The following is a 13,911-nucleotide window of genomic DNA, read 5'->3' as shown; positions in this document are numbered from 1 at the left end:
ATATATATATATACTGTATATATATATATATACATGTATCTGTTACCCGTCGCCTTAATTCCCTCCCCTTCTCTCTCTTTATCTACAGTATGTATCTGCTGCCAGACGCCTCTCTCTCTCTCTCTCTCTCTAACGCCAGAAACCTCAATCCCGTAAGGGGTGGCCTCAAACAAATCTCCATGTCTCTCAGTCCTGTCATTTGGCTGCCCTTTCTCCATCGCACACGCTCCACCCTCTTATATCTCCATACTCCATCCCTCCATCACATCCTAAATCAGTGGGATCTGGTTATAAATGCTTCAGAATTTTTTTTGGACCATTAAATACAACAAATGAAAGGTTGAATGTAAGTGAAAAGGAATGCTTTCTCCCATTATCGGTCAGATAACACTGAACACTCCATTTTTTTTTTTTTTAACTGAGCGGCATTGGTCACAGACAACGAAAAGATTCGTTAAATTACTATGATTTTGTCATTTGGTCAACATTCCGCGGCATAACAAGCAAGAACGCACTTACCTACTGTCTTTTTTGTTTATTTGTTTGTTTTTTAATGAAATCCAATAGACAGTATATTCTTTTCTCCCCACTAGCAAGAGGGCTTTAAATTTTCTGTGTCCTGTAATTGTCAAGTTTTGTCATTGATTGATTGTGTGTGTGTGTGTGTGTGTGTGTGTGTGTGTGTGTGTGTGTGTGTGTGTGTGTGTATACCTCTCAGTATTATCAGCATAATACAGCCTCTCAATATTATCAGGATAATACACCCTCTTAATATAGTCAGCATAATAAACTCTCAATATAGTCAATATATCACAGCCTCTCAATATAGTCAGCATATCACAGCCTCTCAGTATTTGTAACATAACACAGCTTCTCTCTATATATAATCGGCATAACACAGTCTTTCAATATAATCAGCATAACACAGCCTATCAATACAATCACCATAACAGCCTGTCAATATAATCAGCATAACACAGCCTATGAGTATAGTCTGCATAAAACAGCCTTTCCATGTAGTCAGCATAACCCAGCCTGTCACTAATAATCAGCATTACACAGCCTCTCAATAAAGTCAGCATAATGCAGCCTTTCAATATAGTCAGCATATTACAGCCTCTCAATATAATCAGCATAACACAGCCTCTCAATATAATCAGCATAACACAGCCTCTCATCATAGTCAGCATAACACAGCCTTTCAATATATCAGCATAACACAGCCTCTAAATAGCCTGAACATAACATAGCCTCTCTTTCTAGCCACCTTTCACAGCCCCTGAATATATTATAAAGCCTGTCGGTATAATCCATATATAATACAGCGTCTTATTACTTATAGAGACTGAGTATAATCAGTATAATAGATTCTCATTATAACTAGTCGTTAAATGTAATTCCTATAATCGTTTATTTTCGTATAACGGGACAAGGTTTTTGTCACAGCTTGGATGCTAAGTCGTGTTTGCGAGAAATTCAATGAACCTCTGCTACGAGTTAGGAAAGATGTCCTTGGTTACTAGTCAGATTCGCCCTCCAGTCTGAATACACCTGGCCATCGACTAAGCTAAAAGGAGTTAGAGATTATTTTCAGGTGGAAGAAAATTTATTACAACACAGGATTTCAATTTAATCAACATAATATGGAATTTCAGTTTACCATTTTCCCACCCAATAGACAAACATGGCGGGTTCACTGAGCGGGTTGGCGGAGTGGCTGACGTCGAGTTGGGTACTGACGAGCTTCCTAGCCCTTATCCTCCTCCTCATCTACTTTTCCCCTGGTGGCAGACCCAGGAACTTCCCGCCAGGTGAGTCCTCTGAAGTTGACTGTCGGAAGAAAAAAGGAAAAGGGACAATCTTCCTTTCTCTTCATCCTACTCCTTCTCCTCCTCCTGCTCTTCCTTTTTTTCTTCTCCTTCCTTTTTATCATCATCATCAGTCATCTCCTCCTCCTTCACCTCTTCTTCTTCTCTTCCTCCTACTCCTCCTGCTGGCAGACTCAAGAATTTTCCACCAGCTGAGTATCCTGCCCATGGGGTATCAAACAGAAATAACCATCCGAAAAGGTTAAGAGCAAATTTGTAGCCCTCGTAAGGCCACTTCCCTCTTGTTACTTATACCTGTTTTTACACTAACTACAAGGGACATAGAAAGGTTTATTATTTTCTTTCCTTGTCCTTCCTGTAAAATAAATCTTGTGAAAAAATAATCGTGAAAATAACGTCTGTTTTTGCAGGAAGATAAAGAATATGCAAGGATTCAACATTTTCTTTTTTCTTTCTACGAAACAAATCTTGTGGGAAAAAATAATGTGTAACTCCTGTATTTTTCTTTTTCTTCTAGAAAGGACGTGGAAAGGAGAATGCTGATTATCCTTATGTTTCGCTGCCCCGTGTTCCCTTCATAGCACCAGTTCCTGGGCTATTATTTTACATACACAACAACTTCTCTTCCATTTTATTTGTCATTTTAATATCGATATCATTTGAACCAGTAGAACACAAATGGCTACTGAGGCGTAATTTTCAAATTAAATCGCTTAGGAAAAGTTGTTACAAAATCTCATCCAGCCTGCAATTGGAAAAAACTTGTCCGGTTGCGTTCTTTGACCTCTCTCTCTCTCTCTCTCTCTCTCTCTCTCTCTCTCTCTCTCTCTCTCTCTCTCTCTCTTCTATCGTCCATCAGTAAAATTCAATTACTGACTGCCTTTTTTTTTTTTCTCTCTCTCTAGGGGAAGGAAAGACTGTAACTTGGCAAAACTGGATTGTCAGCCTTACTGGCCCCGGTGCTGTTGACAGACATTTATTCTTTGCCTTCTTTTTTTCTTCTTCTTCTTCCACAGGGCCTCTGATACTGCCCGTAATCGGTTCCCTCCACCTGATCCCCTTGGGACCCACTAGGAAGTTCCTGCAGGACATCAGGAAGAAATATGGCAACATGGCAAGCTTTGGCATGTTCAACACCAGGTGAAGCTAGATTATTATACCTTGGAAATATAATGTTCTGATGCCTGTAATTTCAGTAAGTTCAGTGTTGCTAGTTTTACCGTCTGTGTTATGCATTGCGATTATCGACATCGAGCTCAGCTTTAGCATTCAGCAGGAGATTCATCCTAAAATACGATCAGCTTCAGAAGGAAGAGAACAACGAACATAGACATGAACAGCAGATTTATTATAAACGTTTCGATTTTAAAATGTCATCAGTTATCTAAAAGGGGAAGAAAATCAAGACAAAACAATTAAAATTAGTCACATTATTGTGTAGGTGAAGAAACACACAGACACATGATCCAAAAATTAAAAAAAAAGTAGAGAGGGGACTGCAAAGGTAGTTTTCTTTTCCTGCCTACCCACCAATTGGACCAAAGCCCTTGGTGATTAAGGCAAATATAACAAAAGTGTTTTTTTTTAATGGCCATCACCCGCAATGAGGGGTATTATGCCAATTATTTCAAACTCGCAATAAAAATCAAAGAACCCCTGCACTACATGAAACAACCAATCTAGGGGGCCAAGCGTGGAGGGTGCATGTGGTAGAATGCTCGAAGATCAGCTAGAAGCACCTCCTCCTCCTTAACAAACAATGCTGGTCGGATCACCTCACCCTGGTCGGCAGTCCCGTGCAGATCACAGAGGTTGGAGTAGATGGTAGCTCCGAGCTGGTACGACTGGGTGTGGGCTTTGAGGGTTAGGATTCGTCTACCTGATCTTTGTGGTCCATGATGGGAGGGTGAGATGGGGTGCCCTCCACTATTGGAGGAGGGGAGGACTCAATGACATCCTCCTCGGCCGAGGAGCCGGTTGACACTGCCTCGGCCATGGAGGGGGTGTCACAAGAATCCTGCTTCTCCACAGTCTCTGGCAGAAAATGGTGTATTTCAGCTGCGGTCTGTGCCGTGTCTATTTGTGGTCCTGAGTTGGTGATCGCAATTATTGCAGTCTGCCTGTTGAGAGGAGCCTCGAGCCGTAGCCTCTTCCACGGTGTTGTTGGGGGCAGCAGGTCGCGGGTGCTGGGCCTGGCTCTCCCTTCGGTGAGGAACTGAGTGTACTTTGCGTGCAAAGCACTCAGGGATGACAAGGTGAGGCAGCCCATTCTCCTGAAAGAGCTTGGGTAGAAGACACAAAGTCCCTTTATTATCCCCACAAAAAGCATTTGCCGTCACAATGCACATCTCCACGATGGTGCTTATCTCCCCAGGACTCAAGGAATCATGGCCTGGCATCCCCGGGCCGTGAGATGTCACTGTGCCTCGGCAGAACCCCGCACAGCCACACCTCCTGGCCCAGTAACATCCCAAACCTCAGGACCCTTAGGAGTCCCAGAGAGACTATGCTCCACTGTTTCTTCATCCCCAAGGAAGCGTTGGAGGTGCCGTGGGTTTAATTTAACGATGGTGCAAAAACCATCACCCCCAGTATCCTGGTGCTTGATGAATCCATATCCCACCCTGACGTTAAATCAAAGCACGGTCCCTCTGACTTTCTGGGCCACTAGTGACTGTGGTCTACTGGATGCCCCCCTCAACGGGTCACAGGCAGTAGCAGGAGATGCGTCCTCTATCGTGGCTCGAACTACTCCTCTCTCTCTTCCTGTATCAGAAAAGGTCGAAAAACAGAGTTACGTAACAGAAAGAAATACTGCAGACACAGTATTATTTAGAGATGAGTTATGGGTCTGAATACATACTGATTCTATGAATCTTACGTTACTGTTTGATGAAGAAGCTAATATTTTAAAATACTCTCAAGTATATCACAAGATTCAAAAAGGTCTCTTACAGCTGAGTGAGGAGGGGACCTGAATCTTTGGCCTGTCCTGCCCGACTGACCCATATGTTCATCTGTCCTAACCATGAAAGCACGGATTGTGCTACCAATATATCCGGCCTGGCAACCTGGGCAAGTGAAACAATAAACAACAGATGAATGGAAGTCGGTCGGAACAGGGTCTTTAAGGTGAGAAAAAAGTAGCCAGTCTTGAACAAATTACTAAGTATAGTCTTCAAGATCAAATTTGAGGATAAAATGCAACAAGGCTGTGAATTAAACGATTTTTCATTTGAACCGAAACATCACCCAAGTAGGGTAAACTAAGATAAAATACCTCCTTACTAGCAGTTGAGATTGGTTGTTTAGGCAAGTAATGGTTGTTAAGAAAATTCCTTACAAGACGATAGAACGAGTTATCACTACGAGCATAGCTATTATTTAAAAAATATTGTTACGTCCCCATCCCACACTGCCACTGGCTCCAACAGCAGTAGTTCAGTATGGGAAGGAAGTTGCCCTGTGAGTTATTCTTCCTAGAGGCAGCCTTACGGTGTACAGTACACAAGATCAGCTCAGGCATGGTGAACAAATACTGGTTTCTAAAATTCACTATATTTTCCAGGAAATTTCACTTAATGCTTGCCAACGTCAATTCACTGTTTTCACAAATACCGGAGCTATAAAACCTTCACTAACTGCAATTATACTTAACCCAACCCGTACCGATTTTCCACCACTGACTCTCCCCAATCCCGACCAATTTTGGCAAAAAAAATGTTTTAGCTCAAACCTCCGCTTTTGGTGAGAGACATCGAAAATTCATAGAGAAATCGCTCACCTAAGGTTTAAAATACTCGATACAGGTAGCACTACTCCCTTACCTTACTGTGTTTTCTGTCAGGCTGACTCGAAAGAAAACGAGTTCTATGGAAGGGTAACTATTCCACACCACTCATAAACAATATTTATTTATTTATTTATCTGGTACGAATTTATATGTAGTACGAGAGTATATTGGTTTTCAAACAGTAATATAGGCAATATAAGCATTGTTTCACTCACTAACACAACAATATACTTGACCTTTTTTGGAGACATTACTTGATCATCACTTCTGACTGTTTCTTCCTCTAATGCTACGTAAACTTTGTCTTCTACATTGTCATCGATTGGGGAATCACTCTGGCCCTGAATGTCTTTATTGGCCAGGTCACTGACAACAGGTGAATTGCCAAGACAATGGCGTGTGGGAAGGGGGGAGATCATGCCGGGTAAGGCATTGTCCCTACCTGGCATCTTGTAGAGGAAGGTGTCCTGTGTATACGTACCAAATATCACATGCAAAAATTGAAAACTGTGCAAATTATGAACCTTTGCAATTGTGTGACATACTGCTACGTTGATGGGTCTAGCTGTGACAAAACGTCATGACGTACTCATACGTCGATGGGACGCCTCGGGTTAATGCTTGCTAACAACGCTTCACAATTTTCACAAGTACCGATGATAGGTATACAAACTTCACTAATTGCACTGACACTGCACTGACACTGAGCTACATTCAAACTGAACTAAAACCTGACTCACACTGCTCTAGTCCCTTCCCCATCCGTATATAGCTTTAAATTACTCTCAAAGCTTCTAGTTTACTCTAGGATCTACAGTTACCAAATCAGAGACATCCAACACATGCCAGAGTATTCTTACACTCCATAACACTCTAGATTCTTTAATACAGAAATTGAGAAAAGAAATACATGATTTAACCCGCAGCATGGCAGCTATTTTTAGCCATATGGGTCGCCTCCATGCGGGGCATTTTACAATTTTTTATTGGAGGGGGGGCTAAAATGATAGATTTTGATGCGAATACAATGAATTTCACCATTAAACTGTTCACCTAAGCTCGGGAATGAGTTCTATTGAGTCCTGCATACTCGTATACAGGTATATCTGCTCTCTCACACTCACCACATAGTTGAGAGAAAGCCATTTTCAATATAAGGTATACTCAGGTATTTAAGCTGGAAAGGTATAGCAGAAAACTTTTCTGATTACTTATTACTTCAACATCACTCACATTTGCATGTCTTTCTCACTTGTACAGTCCTGGCACATACATGAAGGTATTTACAACTTGACTTCACTATATAGTCCTTACACTTACAAGACTATATTTACCACTTACACTTACATGGAAATATTTACAAAATGCCTTCACTGTGTACAGCACTCGGTGAGGCACACTAGCAGAGTGAGGCAGAGCGAGCATGTGAGGGGGAGCGAGTTAGTGTATGGCCTTGATGGCCTGGGAGATGGTAGAGGAAGTTACCATACATGCCTGCTAATATATACCTGCAAATCATGAAAAATGAGGTCACAGTGAATTATTCTATTTTAAACCATTTTAAAACAGCACTGGCACTGGCTGCGGAATTATGTCAGACCGTTTAAAAACAGCACTGGCATGTGGCAGATTAATGCACAATCACAAAAACAAAACATGATAGAGAATAAGAACAGAGAATTAAATGCATAACATTCAAAGTAACTCTGTTCAAAAACAGCAGGCTAAAGGGCAACTCTGACGTGTAGCGGGACTACGAGAATCATCGGGAATTCTCCAGCGCAATCGGGAATTCTAACTCACCCACACATGCACACGTTCACACACTACATAACTCCTCATCTTCAAGCTACTGCCAGCATCTCAACACCTCTGGAGGAAGTGAGTTATCCATATTTTGTTGATCTGTATATGACCTATTTCTATAGTTCAAAATTTTTTACACAAATAAGTAATGTTTTTTACATACACACAAATGAGATGGAAGAAAGTTCAGCTTCAGTATCAGAACCTAGCAAAAAGACTAGTGGTCATGTTGAGTTTCTGACAACATTATCAAAAACCTTATGATATTTTACGTGTATACTTTGAGTAAAAAAAGAAAATAATAAAACGTAACGAGCGAAAAGATGTAGCCGTAGTTCAGGCAGAGAAAGAATGTTTTTTATCTCGCGTGAGGGTGAAGAGGAGTATTCTATATTTGTCGTCCAATTACTCCAAAACTATTGGACATATCGATTTTCCGTAAGAACCATGATAAAGAGCAGTAAATTCTAAGTATGTTCATTTGCAGAATATAAGCCTCTGGGAGCATTTTCTGTTGGAAAAGTTGGGTGAACAGACTGTTCCAGTAAAGTCAAAAGCGCTCGGAGGAGCAATCTCACTTTGTCGGCCAATTGCTTGATAAATATTGGACGTATCGATTTCCTGTAAGAACCATGATAAAGAGCAGTAAATTCTACGTATGTACAAGACATAACAATGTAATATCTATGATAAGAATTCGTTGTTACATAGCCGGGAATATTGCGTATGCTGTGCGCACATCACAAAAGTGATGTATGTACAAGACATAACAATGTAATATCTATGATAAGAATTCGTTGTTACGTAGCCGGGAATATTGCATATGCTGTGCACACATCACGAAAGTGACGTACGGACGTGAGTTCCCAGTCGTTTTTGGCGATTTACTCGAGAACTATGAGGCGTGTCGAAACCATTTTTAGGTCATTAGAAAGCAGGTGAAATTCTGCATAATATTAGGCAATAAAAACATAACATGGGTGAGAAACTTTCAGAATTAGAGCTCCTTGATTTTTTTCAAAAATGGCTTTCAGTTTTTGGTTATTTTCTCGAAAACTTCAAATCATATCAACACCGGATTTCTCTCTATAGAAAGCAGATGAAATTCTCTAACAAAACTTCTAATAACATTTTCCTGTATGATGGAAAACATTCGAATGGTGATGTTGGGAAGTGAACGTGACATAGCAAAACGTTTATTCACGGCCGCCTAATGTTGTTTTATTCGTTTTTTCCTGTTTTTTTGTGGTGCTTATCGGCTAGAACATTCATCGACGAATACGATGACATAGGTTTCATGGCAGTATATTAATGTTCGGGGCGAAAATAAGGAGAGAATACGTGTTATTTGCCGTGCGCGGGCGGCTTTGCAGATAAAGTCGTGTGCCGGAAAACTTACTGAAACTTACCGTGCGTGAGAGGGCTAAAAAGGCAGCTCGTCAGGCACGCAAGGCCAACCTGCCCACCATGTCTGGACCTAGTACTGAAAAGCAGGTAGACAACAAACAACCTAGTACTAGTTCTCCTCAGATAAAGACCAAAGCTGTAAAGCCAAAAGTGCAAAGATGGTGTGTCATCCATGGGCAGTGTCCTCATTCATCGGATTATTATCCAATTGTTCTTGCCAATCGGGAAAAACTAGGCAACCAAGCTAGCTCGGGGGAACTTTAGGGCCACACGCAGAAGTAAACAAAATTGCACAGTCCACCGATGAGTGTGTGGCAGCTATTAAACAGGTGGATTTGCTCTCGATACCTTGGATCATAGGGAAAGGACAGGTGTCATTGATAGTGGACACTGGAGCATGTGCAAATATTATTTCTAGTAAAGTGCTAGAGAGGTTGAAGTATGAAATGCCTCAAGCTAATTGGACATTGTCAGCATCTGACATGATTTTGACAGGTGTGACAGGGAGTAAAATGAAGATCGTAAGCCAGATACTGTTGACACTGAGGGTAGGTAAACGATCTCCTGTGTTATGTGCTACATTATATGTGGTTGAGGATTTCCCTCTGCCAGCTGATGGGTTATTGGGCTTTGAATCCATGGACGAGTATAACGTGATTATACACCCTAATGGACATTATATTTCCTTTATCTCGCCCCGTCCTGGAGACGTGAATTCACGTCCTCACATGATGTGCACTCATATCCCAGAGACCTAAATTAACGTGGCAACATTGCAAGGTCCCTAATTTGCACAATTTTCAATTTTCGCAAGTGATTTCGTGAGTGATTTTTGGCACGTATACACGGGACACCTTCCTCTATTCCTCTACAAGATGCCAAGCAGGGACAATGCCTTACACCGCATAACCTCTCCCCCCCCCCTGCATGCCATTGTCTCGGGAATTCATCTGTTACCAGTGACCTGGCCAATAAAGACATTCAGGGCCAGAGTGATTCCCCAATCGATGACAATGTGGAGGACAAAGTTTACATAGCATTAGAGGAAGAAACAGTCAGAAATGATGATCAGGTAATGTGGGAAAAAATGGTCATGAATGGTGATGAGTTAGTGAGTGAAACAATGCTTATAATGCCTATATTACTGTTTGAAAACCAATATACTCTTATACTACATATAAATTCGTGCCAAGTAAATAAATAAATACTGTTTATGAGTGGATAAAATAGTTACCCTCCCATAGAACTCGTTTTCTTTGGTGCCAGCCCGTTAGAAAACCCAGTCAGGTAAGGAGGTACTTGTACCTGGATCGAGTATTTTAAACCTCAGGTGAGCGATTTCTCTGAATTTTCGATGTTTCTCATCAAAAGTGAATCTTTGAGCCTAAAAAAAAACAGGTCAAAAAATGTCGGGTGTACCACTGCCCAGAAAACGTTGGGATGGGGCGGGTTAATAAAAAGAAGTTTGTAGGCCTTGGTCCCTCCGTAACACGAGCTGGAACTGGCATCCAATCAGGAGCCGTTCAACCAGTTATGACCCCGACAAGTGAAGCGTCAAGGGAGTCTCCAGATGCACATGAAACAGACGGTATGGACTGGAAGCAGGTCAGGGCTATAGTGAATGGGAATCACCACTTACCCAGTCGAACTGTCTACAAAATTCCTGTCCGATTACCTGATGTGTTGCAGGGAACTGATGTGGTATGTTTAACAGAGACAGTAAAACATAAGGCATTGTCGCTAGAGTCCACCCTGAGTAGAGTCGGACCAGATCAGAAGACGCCCCTCTTCATCACAAATATGAATGGTGGCGCAGTTAAACTCAGAGATGGATATTATATAGGCAACTTGATGTCCTATGGTGCCCCTGTAAAGGAAGTCAACGATGTACCAGTGATCTCCCCCGTAGTCACATCACAAACAACGACTCAGTCGGAATCTACACGTCTTGGGAGAGAAAAGTTGCTAGAACAATATGTGAAGGTAACAGATAATGTTGCTTATAAAATGAGGTTACTAGCATTTCTTAAAGAATTCTCCGACGTAGTGGCACTTCCAGGAGAACCGCTGGGTAGGACAGATAAGGTGAAACATCATATTGGGCTGTGCCCTGGCATAAATCCGATATATGTGCTTGCATACCGCCTACCACACAGCCAATGGAAAGCAGTGGAAGAGGAAGTTGAAAAGGTGCTTCATGATGAAGTCATTCAGTCTTCTTCCTCACCTTGGAATGCACCACTCTTTCTAGTGCCTAAAAAGGACGGTGGTGTGAGACCTGTTGTAGATTTTCGGCAAGTGAACAAGGTAACTATACTGGATTGTTACCCGATTCCGATTATCAGAGACTTACTGCAGTCCTTGGATAAAGGAAATATTGTGTTCACCTGCCTGGATCTAGCGTCAGGATATTGGCAGGTGGAGCTGACCGAAGAGTCACGTCCTATCACGTCCGATCACCGTGGGCATTTTGAATTTCTCCTGATGCCGTTTGGACTGAGTAATGCTCCTTTCACATTTCAGAGGATGATAAATCAGTTGTTTGGTGACGTGATTGGGCAGGACGTCCTGGCGTATCTAGATGACTTGATAATTGTAAACAAGGATATCCACACTCATTTTAGTAAGTTAAAATGAGTGATGGAAACCTTAAGATCCGCAGATCTGAAAGTCAAGCTATCGAAATGAGATTTTCTAAAAGCAGGTATTAGATTTCTAGGGCACTTAGTTGATGGCGATGGCATCAAGGCTCTGCTGGATAAGGTTACAGCCATGGTAAATTTCCTTACGCCCAAGTCCAAGGACGATGTTCGCTCATTCCTAGGGCTCACTGTTTATTACAGGAGCTTTCTCCACAATTATGCTGCTATCGCATCACCATTGACGACACTACTTAAGAAGGATGCTGCATGGCAATGGGGACCATTGGAAGCAAAAAGCTTCAATGACCTCAAGAAAGCCATGACAGAGACTCCCATGTTAGCGTTTCCTAATTATACTCAACCTTTTTACCTGTGCACGGACGCCTCAGATTTGGGACTAAGAGCGGTGTTACAGCAAAAGGATGAGGATGGCAAAATGCACACCATTGAGTATACCAATAGGGCACTAAGACCTCCAGAACAGAACTACTCAGTGACACATCTGGAGACATTAGCAGTCGTGTGGGCATTGGGACATTTCCGGGATATCGTTTTCGGGTACTGGATAATTGTTTTAACAGATCATGCACCCATATGCGAATTGTTTAAGGGGAAGAACTTGCACGGTAAGGTTGTGCGTTGGTTCAGCAATGTAATGGAGTTTCATCCAGAGGTCAGATATTTACCAGGCCGACAAAATGTCGTTGCCGACGCGCTGAATAGGAATATTGCTGTTATCATATCTGAGGATATCCCTCTTTCTGGGTATTCCCCGGACACAGTTAAGGCAGAACACTGTAAGGATACGATGTGGTCTCGAGTCATCTATGCCTTGGAGACTGGTGACGAGTCATGTCTACCCGAACTTTCGGTACCGATGACTCACTTCCATCTTCAACGGGGCCTTTTATATAAACAGCCACCTGGGAAGGACACTATGTATCAGTTGGTTGTTCCTACTACACTACAGCAAGCCGTGTTACAGTTGGTTCATGACGTACCTCAAGCGGGTCATCCTGGATGCGACAGATGCATACGTGAGGCAAGAAAGAAATACTATTGGCCGACCATGAGGAAGGACATAGAAGCCCACGTTAGTCAATGTGTCAAGTGCACGGAAATGCGAGGAATGACGGGACCTCTCACTCCCATTATGGAGTATCCCCTACCGGAGAAACTGTGGGATACAATCTCCATTGATCTCTTAGCTTTGCCGAGGAGTCATCAAGGCTCAAGCTATGTATTGGTGGCAGTGGACCATTTTTTGCGATTCACTGTTTTAGCACCTTTACAGACGAAAACTGCAGAGAGGTGGCGTACGCTTTTGTAACATCTGTGATTTGTCCATACTCAACACCTAAGGTATTCCTCAGCGATAATGGCACTGAATTTCGTAACCAAGTGTTAGAGGAAATCTGTCGTACGTACTGTATGGGGTAAGGCAAGTCTTTATTACGCCTTACAGTCCCAAGAGCAATGGCCTGGTGGAGAGGACAAACAGGAAGATACTGGAAGTCTTGAGACTGGCAATTTCAGTACAACAAGACTGGCAAGATTGGGTGCCACATGTAGCGGCGGCCATCAACTCTTCAGAAAATTCGTCAGCGGGGAAACCTCCTCATTATATCCTTTATGGAGAGGTGTTACCGTACGATTTGCTAGCTGGACCTCCTACCCGAGCGTATAATCAAGAGAATTATGCCAAAGTACAGCTTGCAAAATTTCAACGCATACATAGTGATGTATGAAAAAGATTAAAAGCCTCAAGAGTGGAGATGATGGTGAAACAACACACAGGTAGTCAAGAAAAGACGGAGATAGGCCAGAAGATTATGATAACCAACCCTGAGAGAACTTCCAAGCTCAGACCTAAGTTCCGCAGACCATATACCATTGTGGAACACGTGCATGGACATGCTTATCAAATGAGGAATGATGCTGATGGAACTCAGGAGGCAGTACATGCTGACAGGATCAAACCAGTAAGTCAAGAGCTAAGCCTAACTAACCAATCGTCTGATGTGTTGTCCCCTCTGTTTTCGTTGCAGTCTATGTCGTCGTCCGTACTGTCCCTAACCAAGAGTATTGCAGCAAGCTATGATCCCACAGTAAGATCGATTAAGGAAGTATCTTCTCTTACAGGCATGTGGCTCGCGATTGGACTCCTTTTGTGTTGCTTGGAGTGGACCTATGGAACGACGTCGGACACAGACACGACTGCATTAATGCCAGGAGCACTGAAGAGCCCACTTGGAGAGGTGGTGATAGTAGAGGATACGGTATGCATCTACTACCCAATGGAAGGATATCTCCAAACTCCAGATATTGTTAAAGAGGTCTCTAAGGGATTGTTTTATCTCAGACAGCAACTGTCGGAAGTCGGCAACTTATTCAACCGGAACCCGCAGTTGAAGACCTCAGATAATGAAGCTTT

The 13,911-nt window shown here is 42.4% G+C and overlaps 1 protein-coding gene across 1 annotated transcript in view; it reads left to right on the top strand.

Annotated features, from left to right (window-relative positions):
• Positions 1-1,682: 1,682 nt before the first annotated feature.
• The window catches only part of LOC145392427 (uncharacterized), a 149,621-nt gene continuing 137,392 nt past the window's right edge, over positions 1,683-13,911 (top strand). The window contains exons 1-2 of the mRNA XM_080266836.1: positions 1,683-1,811; positions 2,846-2,969. Coding sequence (XP_080122962.1) covers positions 1,685-1,811; positions 2,846-2,969 — 251 coding nt within the window. The 5' untranslated portion in view covers positions 1,683-1,684. The remainder of the gene's footprint in view (positions 1,812-2,845; positions 2,970-13,911) is intronic.

The sequence above is a fragment of the Coenobita brevimanus genome, chromosome 22 (assembly GCF_032717465.1).
Source record: "Coenobita brevimanus isolate Jiangsu-jjx chromosome 22, ASM3271746v2, whole genome shotgun sequence".
NCBI classification, from domain to species: Eukaryota; Metazoa; Arthropoda; class Malacostraca; order Decapoda; family Coenobitidae; genus Coenobita; species Coenobita brevimanus.
The sequence above is the reverse complement of the archived record's forward strand: the minus strand, read 5'-3'. Positions and strand labels throughout refer to the sequence as shown.